The 14,384-nt window shown below is 48.5% G+C and overlaps 1 protein-coding gene across 1 annotated transcript; it reads right to left on the bottom strand.

Moving 5' to 3' along the window:
* Positions 1-814: 814 nt before the first annotated feature.
* On the bottom strand, positions 815-5,711 carry LOC141083204 (uncharacterized). The gene has a single exon (XM_073567371.1). It carries the CDS (start codon positions 5,554-5,556, stop codon positions 2,566-2,568), a length of 2,991 nt encoding a protein of 996 aa, XP_073423472.1. The 5' UTR covers positions 5,557-5,711; the 3' UTR covers positions 815-2,565.
* Positions 5,712-14,384: the final 8,673 nt, after the last annotated feature.

Genomic DNA, 14,384 nt, shown 5'->3' with positions numbered 1-14,384 from the left:
GCATAGCAGGCGACACAGCTGTCACTGACCGACGAGCACGGCTGAGGCACAAGCAGGGGGCTAGGAAGGCCAGGGGCATGCAAAGGGCACACGAAGCAACAAAGCAAGGCAAGACAAGAAACCAGGCAGAGCTTAAGCAGAGTACGGAACCAGGAACAGAAGCATAGGCAGAAACACAGGACAGAATCAGAGCAAGGAAGGACTACAAGGCAAAGCAGAGCAGAGACAAAACATGGCACAACAGACAAACACAACACAAGGCACAAGACTAAGGCAGAGTACAAGCACAGAGCATGTGCAGAGACGCACGACAGGGCAAAGTGAAGGGGCACAGAATACGGAGAGCGACCCAGCAGACCAAGCAGCCATGCAGGGAAGCAACACAATACTCAGGCCCTGACCATAGGGCAGGTCGGTCTGATATAGCACCATAGCGCCAGTACTTCCGGGTCAAGGCCAGGGAGGGACTTTGGGTTCAGATCCTCCAGGATCATAGAGAGCATCGCTAGAACTGCCTGGATAGAACCATAGAGCAGGTCACATGATCAGGAGGTCCAGGAATACAGCGGATTGCAGAACCAGAGCATGGCTGGAACATAGGAAAGGTCACATGATCAGGGGTTTCCAGGAATACAGCGGATTGCAGAGTCAGACAGAGACGGATGGTTACCCAGCAACAGCGTGCAGCCATGAGGTAAGGCGCACGTGCACACTGCTCCAGGCAACTTGCGGCATAACAAACATGGCGGACATGACAGCCTTCATCGCTGGGGTCATTTTATATTAGTTATAAAACTGATGAATTTTTTGGATCTAAACTTAAATTGTGAAATGGAATTTAATTTGTAAAATTGAGTACATTGTATAAAGAGAAAATGTCCTTTAATTAACCACCGGGTACAATGCAGCGTTCATATACAAAGCCAGTAAAGACTTCAACCGACCCACCCAGGAAAAACAAAAGACAAGGAAAAATAAAAACTATAGCTCTTACAATGCCACAACACAAAAGCAAAAAATGTTGTGTCATAATAGCAAAATGAAAATAAATAAGCCCTAAGGGAAGCAATCCAGTGTAATTTGTGTGGGGCCTACAATTCACCAGTAAACTCTATTAGTGTAATCGGCCTCATCCCAGCTCAGTTATGTCTTCTCAGTTTGCACCACATGTGCCATGTAATCCCAGTCTGATCACCGGTGTAGTACACGCTCCCCGATGTAGCCAGGATAGCCATCTCCTAGGTGTTGAGAACGTTCTATGAGCTACAAGATTAGTTCAGATCAGCACAAGATCTCTCCTAGCAGCTCCCACATCCCCACCAAATTTTACACTTTCATGTTGTTGTTGGCCCTTACCCACCCCCTCCTCAATTTACATAAGAAATAGACCACAAAAAGGAAGCAACTTGGCAAAATTACATTAGGAATATGCCATTATGGGGTCAGAATAGCTAGTATTGTATTTCTGAGATGCCAATAAACACTTTTAAAAGCTTAAAGGAAAAACCTGTCACAAGCAGGAGGCAGGGAGACAGGCTGAAACTGCATAACAAAACGTACACTTAGGCCCTGTTTCATCAATAACAGTGTTGTTCATGCTGGTCTTGATGAAGGGTAATGCTGGAGCCAGATGCTCCTGATTTATGAATACATGCATGCCTCTTCATGAATCTGGGACGTCTGACGAGTGGCATTCTCTTCCATGCACTACACACGAGATTTCACTCGTCAAGGACTGGAATGAGATTTCTGGTGAATGGAACTCCACAGCTCGTCATGAATTCGACGAGCTGTGGACTCATGCCCCCGTCCCTACATGTAGATAACGTGGATAACGACTTTTAGGATTGCTCCTTCCAATAATGACACTAGAGTTCAAGTCCTTTTCCTCTCTGAAGAGACAGTTCACATATTTCCCAGAGGAGCAGTGCATGGCCTATAAGTCTCCTCACTCCGGCGTGTCTCTACAAGAGGAATGTTCCCCCTTAGGCCTGTTTCACACTTCCGTTTTTGACCATCAGTCAAATTACGCCATTTTGCAAAAAAAAACGGATCTGCCATTTTTTTGGGTGGATCCGTTTTTTTCCCCATTGATTTGCATTACCGGCGGATCTTGACGGACGGCCATCCGTTGGATCCGTTGTTTTGCGGATCCGTCAATTTTTTTGGCGTCCGCCGACATGCCTGGACGGACCATGGAACGTTTTTTTTGCTGCAGGATCCGCATTTTATAGCGTGCATGCCCGGAGGAATGAAGTCACACGGAAATTTAACCCTGACAGAAAAAAAATTCTCTCTCTCTCGACTGCAGTTCCTTTAAAATTATGCATTCATCGGATCCGTCAAAAAAAACGGTCCGGTGGCATCCGTTCACATCAGTTACCAACGGATCCGCTTTCCGCCATTTTGACGGATTTTAACTGACACAAAAAAACTGAAGTGTGAAACGGCCTAAGATCCCTGTTTATACAGAGTCCTGGAGAAAATGAGCTCAGCTGTAGCTCCTCCCACTGCTGCCTCCTACTGGCTGAGAGTACACCAATCAGTCTCCAGGCAGATTCTCCTTCATTTACGGCTCCTCTCAGCTCCTCCCCCTGATATCACTATAGAACCATCATATACAAATAACAGAGCATGTAGAGGCTCGGAGAAGGCGGCAGTGTAGGTGTGTAAGTGTCTGATGGGGTCACACAGCTCATAAAAGGACAACTGCCCGGCCTCATAATCCAGACAGATCCTGACTCTATTACTAGAGATCTGGTGAGGTATCGGGATCTCATTACAGTCATGTATCACTGAATACTGATTATTATATCTCCACAGCCCTCCACACAAACACCAGGACTTGTAATTATCTCCAATTAATGACTGGCGCCCCCTCCTGTCTATACTGGGGTAACACATCCCCACCCTCCAACCCCGTCGTCTACTGATCTCCACATCCCAGTAATGTCGTCCTGAGGTAAATCTCCTCCCGCTCATCACCTGAGGATAATACTGGAATCTCTCTGCTGTTTCTGGACGATTCTCTGTTATTAGTGTCCAGGTCGCAGTTTTCAGGTCGTCTGATATAAGGAGATAATTAGCAGCCGTGTTTACATCCAGTAATATGTCTGCAGGATCCTGAACATAGAAGATCACATTTATATCTCTTATCATAGCAGATAATGAGTGTGATATGTGTGAGATCAGCTCCGCACCCCGATCACCTCCATCATGTCCTCCTGTGTCCTCATCACCTCCATCATGTCCTCCTGTGTCCTCATCACCTCCATCATGTCCTCCTGTGTCCTCATCACCTCCATCATGTCCTCCTGTGTCCTCATCACCTCCATCATGTCCTCCTGTGTCCTCATCACCTCCATCATGTCCTCCTGTGTCCTCATCACCTCCATCATGTCCTCCTGTGTCCTCATCACCTCCATCATGTCCTCCTGTGTCCTCATCACCTCCATCATGTCCTCCTGTGTCCTCATCACCTCCATCATGTCCTCCTGTGTCCTCATCACCTCCATCATGTCCTCCTGTGTCCTCATCACCTCCATCATGTCCCCCTGTGTCCTCATCACCTCCATCATGTCCTCCTGTGTCCTCATCACCTCCATCATGTCCTCCTGTGTCCTCATCACCTCCATCATGTCCTCCTGTGTCCTCATCACCTCCATCATGTCCTCCTGTGTCCTCATCACCTCCATCATGTCCTCCTGTGTCCTCATCACCTCCATCATGTCCTCCTGTGTCCTCATCACCTCCATCATGTCCTCCTGTGTCCTCATCACCTCCATCATGTCCTCCTGTGTCCTCATCACCTCCATCATGTCCTCCTGTGTCCTCATCACCTCCATCATGTCCTCCTGTGTCCTCATCACCTCCATCATGTCCTCCTGTGTCCTCATCACCTCCATCATGTCCCCCTGTGTCCTCATCACCTCCATCATGTCCTCCTGTGTCCTCATCACCTCCATCATGTCCTCCTGTGTCCTCATCACCTCCATCATGTCCTCCTGTGTCCTCATCACCTCCATCATGTCCTCCTGTGTCCTCATCACCTCCATCATGTCCTCCTGTGTCCTCATCACCTCCATCATGTCCCCCTGTGTCCTCATCACCTCCATCATGTCCCCATCTGTCCTCATCACCTCCATCATGTCCTCCTGTGTCCTCATCACCTCCATCATGTCCCCCTGTGTCCTCATCACCTCCATCATGTCCCCCTGTGTCCTCATCACCTCCATCATGTCCCCATCTGTCCTCATCACCTCCATCATGTCCTCCTGTGTCCTCATCACCTCCATCATGTCCCCCTGTGTCCTCATCACCTCCATCATGTCCCCCTGTGTCCTCATCACCTCCATCATGTCCCCATCTGTCCTCATCGCCTCCATCATGTCCTCCTGTGTCCTCATCACCTCCATCATGTCCCCCTGTGTCCTCATCACCTCCATCATGTCCCCATCTGTCCTCATCACCTCCATCATGTCCTCCTGTGTCCTCATCACCTCCATCATGTCCTCCTGTGTCCTCATCACCTCCATCATGTCCTCCTGTGTCCTCATCACCTCCATCATGTCCTCCTGTGTCCTCATCACCTCCATCATGTCCTCCTGTGTCCTCATCACCTCCGTCCTCCTCAGGATCACACAAGTCACCAGTGTCTGGTTCCTGTAGGACAGTCAGTGGATCCGTCATGTTACACAGCTCCTCAATGTGTCTCATCTTCCTGGACAGCTCGTCCTTCTTTATTTCCAGCTTCTGGATCACATCAGACAGTGACAGTGACTCCTGCTCTTCCCGCCTGGAGATCTCACTCAGGACCTTCTTCTCCAGGTCGTCCACCCGTCTCCTGATGTCTATAAACAGGGCAGTGACTCTTTTGGCTTCTGCAGATGATTTTTCGATACCTTTTCTCCTCTGCTCCTTCTGGTTTTTGACTCTTTCCTCAGTCTCCTCTCTCTCTGTGATCAGTTCCTGGAGAACATTTCTCAGTTTCTTCTTCTTCTTCTCAGAGGCCTCCTCCAGCATCTCCACCCGGTGTCCCCGATGTTCTCCGGCCAAACTGCAGGACACACAGATACAAGCATCGTCCTCAGTGCAGTAATATTCCAGGATCTTCTTATGGACAGAACATTTCCTGGTCTCCAGAGAAGTGCTGGGATCAGTGAGGACGTGTTCTGCTCCTTTGTTGTGAATTCTCAGGTGATTATCACACAGAGAAGCCTCACAGTGTAGACAGGATCTAACAGCAGGTACAGGAGAGTGAATGCAGTAAGTGCAGCGGATCCCGGTGATCTCCTCCTGAGGTGGATGAGTAGACAGGAAGTTTTCCACCACATTACACAACGTTATGTTCTTCTTCAGTGTCGGCCGCTCCTGAAACTCTTCTCTGCATTCAGGACAGGAATAAACTCCAGACTCTTCCTGTGTATTCAGGACCTGATCAATACAGACCCGGCAGAAGTTGTGTCCACATCTCAGGGTTACAGGATCTGTATACAGGGTCAGACAGACGGAACATTCCAGCTCCTTTCTTAGACCTGCAGACGCCATCGCTGACATCAGAAGGAAGAAATGAAAGTAAAATTCTCCCGTAAACACCCAGTGGGTGTGATCCACAATTACTAGAAAGGGAGCGCCTGAACTTATCCTTCTGGCTGTATCTATAGGTTCAGTGACAATATCAGCTAATACCTACTGAAGGTCGGTTTTGTCACTATCTCTCAGTTTTTTGTGCTATTTTTTTTTTCTTGAGTCATTACTGTAGCCCGTGCTGAATTGTTACTTTTTCCATTTTCTGTTTCTGCCCGAGAAATAAATCTCTGTCGTTTGTTGCTATATTTTCCTTTTTCTGTTAGGGCTGTTTCAGTTGTCCGTGATCATCGGTCCGATCTCAGATCACAATGCACGGAGTGGCCATGCATCTCCCAACGCCAAGCGTTACAGATTCATATATTTCTATGAGGCTGTCACTCTCGGGGTCGGGCGAAGCATGGCCAGTCCAGGCATTGTGATCCAAGATCAGGCTGATGATCACGGAAGTCTTAAAGAGCCCTTCTTGGGTTTTCAATATCATCACCAGAGGAAATTATAGGAGCTTACCGATCGCTAATTCAGTAACTGAGATATAATATTTAAGGGTTTATCTAATAAAGTCTACCACTGTCCATATGTCGTATTAGGTCCCCTGGAGGGCCTATGGGGGACACCCTCAATGTCAAAAGTAACCTACAAATGACCATATCTTCAGACATTTTGTGTTATAAAGATTCTCCTTCCTATCTAATAAAGTCTACCACTGTCCATATGCAGGGCCGGCGTTAGGGGCAGGCAGACCAGGCAGCTGCCTAAGGCCCCAGCTCCCCCAGGGCCCCCAGCTAGCGACATATCATGCAGCCGCTATGGGGCCCCTGTGCGGCAGGAAGGCCCGCCTGCCCCCAGCGCTAATTCCCCCCGCCACCGCATTGAACTGTACCGGCATCATAGATGCCGGTAGAGTTCACAGCAATGATGGAGGAGAGGCGCTCCCTCTCCCATCATTCCTCGCTCTGCCTCTCACACACGTCATCGCACACTCACTGTGTACCAGGCAGAGCAGGAGACAGGAGTCGGGAGCAGCACGGGCACGAGGAGAAGGTAAGGAGTGTGTTTTTTTTTTATGCAACCCTGAGTACTGTACCATGGTGCTGTGCTAGAGGGGGCTGTATACCGCTGTGCGGTGCTGGGGTGAGCTGTATACCATGGTGCTGTTCTGGGCTGGAGGGTCTGTATACCATGGTGCTTTGCTGGGGGGAGCTGTATACCATGGTGCTGTGCTGGGCGGGGCTGTATATCATTGGGCTGTGCTGTGCTGGGGGTCTGTTGTGAATTCCCTGGCTCGGACTTCTGAGCCGGAGCTTCCTCTGCTCCCTCTGGTGGTTACTGGGAGTAGTGGAGCTGGCCAGGTTGATGGAAGTTCCCCACCTGATGATAATTGGGAACCTGGGATTTCTGGCTGGGAACAGATAATAGAGCAGATTGCCCTTGGTGGCTGCTGGTGATTTTTTCTCCTTGTGCTTTTGTAGTTCCTCTGTCTCCTGCCTGATCTGCATGTTCAGTTAAGTGATTCTTTTGCTAATCCTTTGCATCTAGTTTGGTTGTACTTTTGTTTGCTTTCTGCTTTGCTGCTAGGGTTCAATGTACTCCCTGCTGGGGGCTGCGCTGGGCCCCACTCCATATGTTGCAGCTTGTGTCAGTTTGTTCAGTCCCCTGTTATATTAGTATCTTTTTGCTTTGCTCCCAGTTAACACCAGAGTGCTGATATAGTGGGGGTGAGGTCGTGTGGCCTCAGGTTTTTTGTATATCAGATGTGTTGGATTTTTCAGGGTTTTTGCATGATTGCAGACAGTGTCTTTTCTGTCCTGTCCTATCTAGACAGCTTGGGCCCCACCATTTGCTCAGTCTATTTTTCTGTCTGTGTCTGCACTTCATCTTGTCTCACCAACAATATATGTTTGGGGGCTATCTACTCCTTTGGGGATCTGCTCCAGGGCAGTTTAGATTTCACCTTTCTAGCTTGTGACGAAGCGTCTAGGGCATCGTAGGAACACTTTACGGCTACTGTTAGTTGTGTTGATAGGATCAGGGGTCTGCAATCCGCTCAGTTACCAACCTCTCTGGTTTCCTGGTGGCTTAGCCTGTTCCTGCCATCCTCCTCGGTGACCCATTCATAACAGGGGGCTGTATACCATGGTGCTGTGCTGCGCTATGCTGGGGGGAGGGGGTGTTATGAATGGGTCACCGAGGAGGAAAAAAGCAAAACATGCTAAGTTTCAGAAAACCAGAGAGGTTGGTAACTATACAGATTGCAGATCCCTGATCTTAACACACAACTAGAAGCAGTCGTGGAGCGTGCCTATGGTGGTCCTGGATGCCTAATCACAACCGGAGAGCTAAATAAGCCTAAAGTAAGAAAAGAGGAAAACTAACTCCCCAGAGCAGACCCCAAAGGAAAGACAGCCCCCCACATGTATTGACGGTGAAGCAAGATGAAAACACAAACAAAGGCAGAAAAATAGGCTGAGCAAACGATGGGGCCAAACTAACTTGAAAGGACAGGAAAGGAAAGACACTGTCTGCAATCTGCCAAAAACCCTACCAAAAATAATGTCCAATGCTTCTGATAACAAAATTAACCCTGAAGTCACTAGACTTCTCCCACTATATCAGCACTCTGGAATATTCTGAGACAGAGCAAAAAGAGGCCAATCTAATAAAGGACAAAAAGGCAAATTGGAAAATACAGATAAATAAGAGTGGAAATTCAGCACAGCCCAGCCGGGCAGGCTGACCACACAAAAACTGAGTTGACCAACAAGAGCAAGTGTGAACATTAGCAAAAAACAAACTTAACTTAAGATGACTGGAGCAGAGCTGAAGTCCAAGACCTGAGAAACAGACTGAATCACCAGCAACAGGATAGGGTGTTGGCTGTCTTATATCCAGGCTGATACTCCGGAGATCCAATCACTATCCTCCTCGTCAGGTGGCAGACCATTACCAATTAAACTAACCTCACTAACTCCTGTCACTACCAGAGGGAGAACGGAAGGAGAGCTCCCAGCTGGTGGAGCAGAAAATGAGCTCATAACATACCATGGTGCTGTACTGTGCTGGGGGGAGGGGGCTGTACACCATAGTGCTGTGCAGTGCTGTGCTGGGGGAGGGGGCTGCATACCATGGTGCTGTGGTTGGCTGGGGGGCTGTATACCATGGTGCGGTGCTGTGCTGAGGGGGAGGGGGCTGTATACCGTGGTGCTGTGTGTGCTGGTGGGGCTGTATACCATGGTGCTGTGCTGGGGGGAGAGGGGCTGTATACCATGGTGTTGTGCTGGGGGGAGGGGGGCTGTATACCATGGTGTTGTGCTGGGGGGAGGGGGGCTGTATACCATGGTGCTGTGCTGGAGGGGGGCTGTATACCATGGTGCTGTGTTGGGGGCTGTATACCATGGTGCTGTGCTGGAGGGGGGCTGTATACCATGGTGCTGTGCTGGGGGAGGGGGGCTGTACAGCATGGTGCTGTGGGAGGGGGGTCTGTATACCATGGTGCTGGGGGAGGGGGCTGTATACCATGGTGCTGTACTGGGGGGAGGGGGCTCTATACCATAGTGCTGTGCTGTATACCATGGTGCTGTGCTGGGGGGCTGTGCTGTATACCATGGTGCTGTGCTGGGGGGCTGTGCTGTATACCATGGTGCTGGGGGCTGTACTGTATACCATGGTGCTGGGGGGCTGTGATGTATACCATGGTGCTGTGCTGGGGGGCTGTGCTGTATACCATGGTGCTGTGCTGGGGGGCTGTGCTGTATACCATGGTGCTGGAGGGCTGTGCTGTATACCATGGTGCTGGGGGGCTGTGCTGTATACCAGGGTGCTGTTCCGGGTGGGCTGTGCTGTATACCATGGTTCTGTGCTGGTGGGCTGTGCTGTATACTATGGTGCTGTGCTGTGGGGCTGTGCTGCATACCATGGTGCTGTGCTGTGTGGTGGTGGCTGTGCTGTATACCATGTGGGGCTGTGGGAGAGGGGGGCTGTGCTGTGCTGTATACCATGTGGGGCTGTGCTGTATACCATGGTGCTGTACTGGGGCACATTATATTATATGGAGGACTATGGGGTGTAAACTGCAGATGTGCTGCTGAAAACATGATACTGTATGGGGACAGATTGATCCATTAGTGATTGTTCTGTCCCCATCATTCTTTCTCAGATGGTGGAAAGAGGCCAGGAAACAAGTGTTGAACGACATAAATATTGTCGATCACACTCATTTAGCGGCCTGAACTCAGCGCATGTAACTACAATCGAAATGCTTCTGTGTGATGTGCAATATGTTAGCATTTGGGCCCCATTTTAAACTTTGCCTAGGACCCACTTTGCCTAAAACCGACCCTGTCCATATGTCGTACAGTGACGATACATTATCCTATTGCTTCCCCTATGTTCCTATAGTGCTAACACCACAGAATTTTTCCAATGGCGAGAATTGTAAAGTAGAAACTTTGGGCAGCAGAACTGCAGGAGAAGTTGAAGGGGATGTCCATGAGGTCATGAAAATCGGATCGATCGGTGAGTGACACCAAGCTCCTCTACTGTACAGGTGATACCTAGAGCTAAGGACTCTGGAAGCTCACGGCATTCAGAGCTGGGACAGCAGAGCTCCATATTGTGTGTGCTGGTGGGGCTGTATACCATGGTGCTGTGCTGGGGGGAGAGGGGCTGTATACCATGGTGTTGTGCTGGGGGGAGGGGGGCTGTATACCATGGTGTTGTGCTGGGGGAGGGGGGCTGTATACCATGGTGCTGTGCTGGAGGGGGGCTGTATACCATGGTGCTGTGTTGGGGGCTGTATACCATGGTGCTGTGCTGGAGGGGGGCTGTATACCATGGTGCTGTGCTGGGGGAGGGGGGCTGTACAGCATGGTGCTGTGGGAGGGGGGTCTGTATACCATGGTGCTGGGGGAGGGGGCTGTATACCATGGTGCTGTACTGGGGGGAGGGGGCTCTATACCATAGTGCTGTGCTGTATACCATGGTGCTGTGCTGGGGGGCTGTGCTGTATACCATGGTGCTGTGCTGGGGGGCTGTGCTGTATACCATGGTGCTGGGGGCTGTACTGTATACCATGGTGCTGGGGGGCTGTGATGTATACCATGGTGCTGTGCTGGGGGGCTGTGCTGTATACCATGGTGCTGTGCTGGGGGGCTGTGCTGTATACCATGGTGCTGGAGGGCTGTGCTGTATACCATGGTGCTGGGGGGCTGTGCTGTATACCAGGGTGCTGTTCCGGGTGGGCTGTGCTGTATACCATGGTTCTGTGCTGGTGGGCTGTGCTGTATACTATGGTGCTGTGCTGTGGGGCTGTGCTGCATACCATGGTGCTGTGCTGTGTGGTGGTGGCTGTGCTGTATACCATGTGGGGCTGTGGGAGAGGGGGGCTGTGCTGTGCTGTATACCATGTGGGGCTGTGCTGTATACCATGGTGCTGTACTGGGGCACATTATATTATATGGAGGACTATGGGGTGTAAACTGCAGATGTGCTGCTGAAAACATGATACTGTATGGGGACAGATTGATCCATTAGTGATTGTTCTGTCCCCATCATTCTTTCTCAGATGGTGGAAAGAGGCCAGGAAACAAGTGTTGAACGACATAAATATTGTCGATCACACTCATTTAGCGGCCTGAACTCAGCGCATGTAACTACAATCGAAATGCTTCTGTGTGATGTGCAATATGTTAGCATTTGGGCCCCATTTTAAACTTTGCCTAGGACCCACTTTGCCTAAAACCGACCCTGTCCATATGTCGTACAGTGACGATACATTATCCTATTGCTTCCCCTATGTTCCTATAGTGCTAACACCACAGAATTTTTCCAATGGCGAGAATTGTAAAGTAGAAACTTTGGGCAGCAGAACTGCAGGAGAAGTTGAAGGGGATGTCCATGAGGTCATGAAAATCGGATCGATCGGTGAGTGACACCAAGCTCCTCTACTGTACAGGTGATACCTAGAGCTAAGGACTCTGGAAGCTCACGGCATTCAGAGCTGGGACAGCAGAGCTCCATATAGTGAGTAGTGATCGGTTCCTGGTCCTCCGGCATAGATTACATTTACTTCAATGAGAACCAAAGTACAACTACAACACAATGTACCCAAAAAAATCGCTGCATCCTTAAAGAATCCCACCAGCATTTTTATTTATCGAGACATATAACGCTGTGTAATCCATTTCACCCCAGCTCAGTTATATCCATACATTATTGGCAGCTTGTTCATGTGATCCAGTCTGACCACCAATTCCATACATGTTTCCTGTGTGGCCAAGATGTCGGTCTCCTCTGTTGGTGAGGACATCCTATGAATAACAGGATTACATTAGATTAGCATGAAAATCCTCCTGGCTGCCTCCAAACCCAACCCTGCTCTCACTATTTCTCGGTATGAACCCCCTTCAATGCCATACTTTCTGACTGTAGGGGAACTGGATCACAATAGGGAGACTTAGTAATATCAAATTCAAGCAAGGACATTTTGGAGACGCTTCTGGGCTTCCGAAAGGCAGGCTGAATTATCATACGTTTACATTGTTAATGATGCTAAGAATAGAGTGCTGATATTATTCAGGAGGGGAAATCAGTTCAGGAATGAAGCTGTGCTGATACATGACAGCTAGCGACGACAGCAGAACCCTGGATGCCTTACAAATTACAGGAGGCAGACACAATATAGCGTCAGCCTTGTCACATAATAGGGTTTGGCTAGGCTCACATTTAAGCTTTATCCTCAGTTGCAAGATGGAATCTTCCCCCCAACAAACGCAAATAGTGTCAGACGGACGCCATTTACTATAATCAGGTATTTTTGGTTTCCATAAGAGTTTCTGTCATTTTAGTGAATAACTTAGAGCAGCATGAAAGTAATTGACACTTTATCTGAGTCCAAATGTACACCATTGTAGTTAGTGGATCCATCTGACACCATTTTAGTCTGTCATCAGTGGAAACAGTCTTGTTTTCATAGCGTGAGACCAGCCTTAGATACTGTATGCAGCAGATAGTGTTACACATGAAGGGTTAAATCCAGGGTGATTATAGGGAAATGTTTCACAATAATCTTGCAGTGTGAACAGGCCGAGTATCACCCCATGAATGAGCAAAGTGCTGCACAAAAGATCACGGTTCTCGGCAGCACATCCTCCTGGGTAAATATATCATACTCTGCCAAGAACAATGGCAGCCAATGAGGACTGAGCAATGTATCACAGATCGTGAGTGACATCCAAACCCGGGTTGTCCTGATTACACAGGTTATTAAACAGCAAACATCTTGCAGCACAGTATTCGTATAAGGCCACATGATTGTTGGTTCTCTCACGTGAGAGAATCGGATCGATTATGGTAATGACGCCTTAATCATACTTTGCTCTAAGTTGGAGCCAAGTGTCACAGCACAGGTGAGAAGATGGAAAATGTAATTTCTCCATCTTCTCCATTGTCTGAGTCCACGGATGCTATCGGATGAAATATTGGAGAGCCGTGTTACACTCTAATGTGAGCGATCCCTAACACTGAGAAATGTACATTAAATTTGGAAGCTGAAATGATCACATCTGATTACGTTTGTTCCCCTTCCGATCCAGTGAGTAAGGTTCTGCAGCAATCAATCCCTAGGAGGCCATCTGGTAGATCTATTTTGCACATACGCCATTATAACTGCATCTACTATCAAAAATCCTGATACAAAGTGCAGCGATTCCCGTGATCGAGATCCAGATATGTTCAGAAATACATAATAAAACTATCACCCCCCAGCTTGTACCCCAACATTTCCTGCTATCTTTATAAAGAGAACATGTGATGAAAAAACCGAGTACATCCCTCACCGTTGGTCCTCTGTGCTTGCTGTCTTCCATTGATGATGTTCTGACTACCCACTTGTGACTGTGCTACCATCACTGCTGTGGTCAGTAGTTGACTACATTGGTCACATGTCAGAACGTCCTCACCGGTAGACAGGTAACAATCTAGCATTATGGTATTTTATCACTTCCCCTGCTGTGTGCTATTGTTATAAAAATCCTGGACGACCCTATAAAAGTCCTCTGGTGATAAAAAATAAAGTTGTCCTCCTAGTGACTTCTCCAGTCTTGTCTTATGAAATAATTTCCTCTCTCTCCACGATTGGCTGCAGTGTATGAGTAGGAGGTGGTCACACTGTTGTCCCCATTATTCAGCCCTACTCTGTTATAAGGAGGTAGGCTACCTGTCCATTTTCCATTTGGGGACTGTAGAGACCACCATTTATGAGATATAAGAGCTATACGGTATGAGGCATGATGTGATTTATGCCTCTAGGATGTAAATAATGTTAAGGGATAAATTAGTTTCAGGTCATTGTCTGGCTCTGTGAAAGGGAAGCTGTTACGATTGGGCCACCGAGGACGACAACAAAAGCTAAGTCCCAGAAAACCAGAGAGGTTGGTAACTATGCAGATTGCAGATCCCTGATCTTACCACACAACTAGCAGTAGCCGTGGAGGGTTCCTACGATGATCTAGACGCCTCGTCACAGCCGGAGGACTAAATAAGCCTAAAGCAAGAAAAGGGAAAACTAACTGCCCCAGAGCAGACCCCAAAGGAATAGACAGCCCACACACATGTATTGACGGTGAAACAATATGAAAACACAAACACAGGCAGGAAAATAGGCTGAGCAAATGATGGGGCCCAAACTAACTATAAAGAACAGGAAAGGAAAGACACTGTCTGCAATATGCCAAAAACCCTACAAAATAATGTCCAACACTTCTGATAACAAAATTAACCCTGAAGTCACTAGACTTCTC

Source organism: Dendrobates tinctorius, unplaced genomic scaffold (assembly GCF_039654945.1).
Source record: "Dendrobates tinctorius isolate UK_male_01 unplaced genomic scaffold, ASM3965494v1 ptg000020l, whole genome shotgun sequence".
In the NCBI taxonomy this organism is placed as follows: domain Eukaryota; kingdom Metazoa; phylum Chordata; class Amphibia; order Anura; family Dendrobatidae; genus Dendrobates; species Dendrobates tinctorius.
This window is presented reverse-complemented; position numbering and strand designations above follow the sequence as displayed.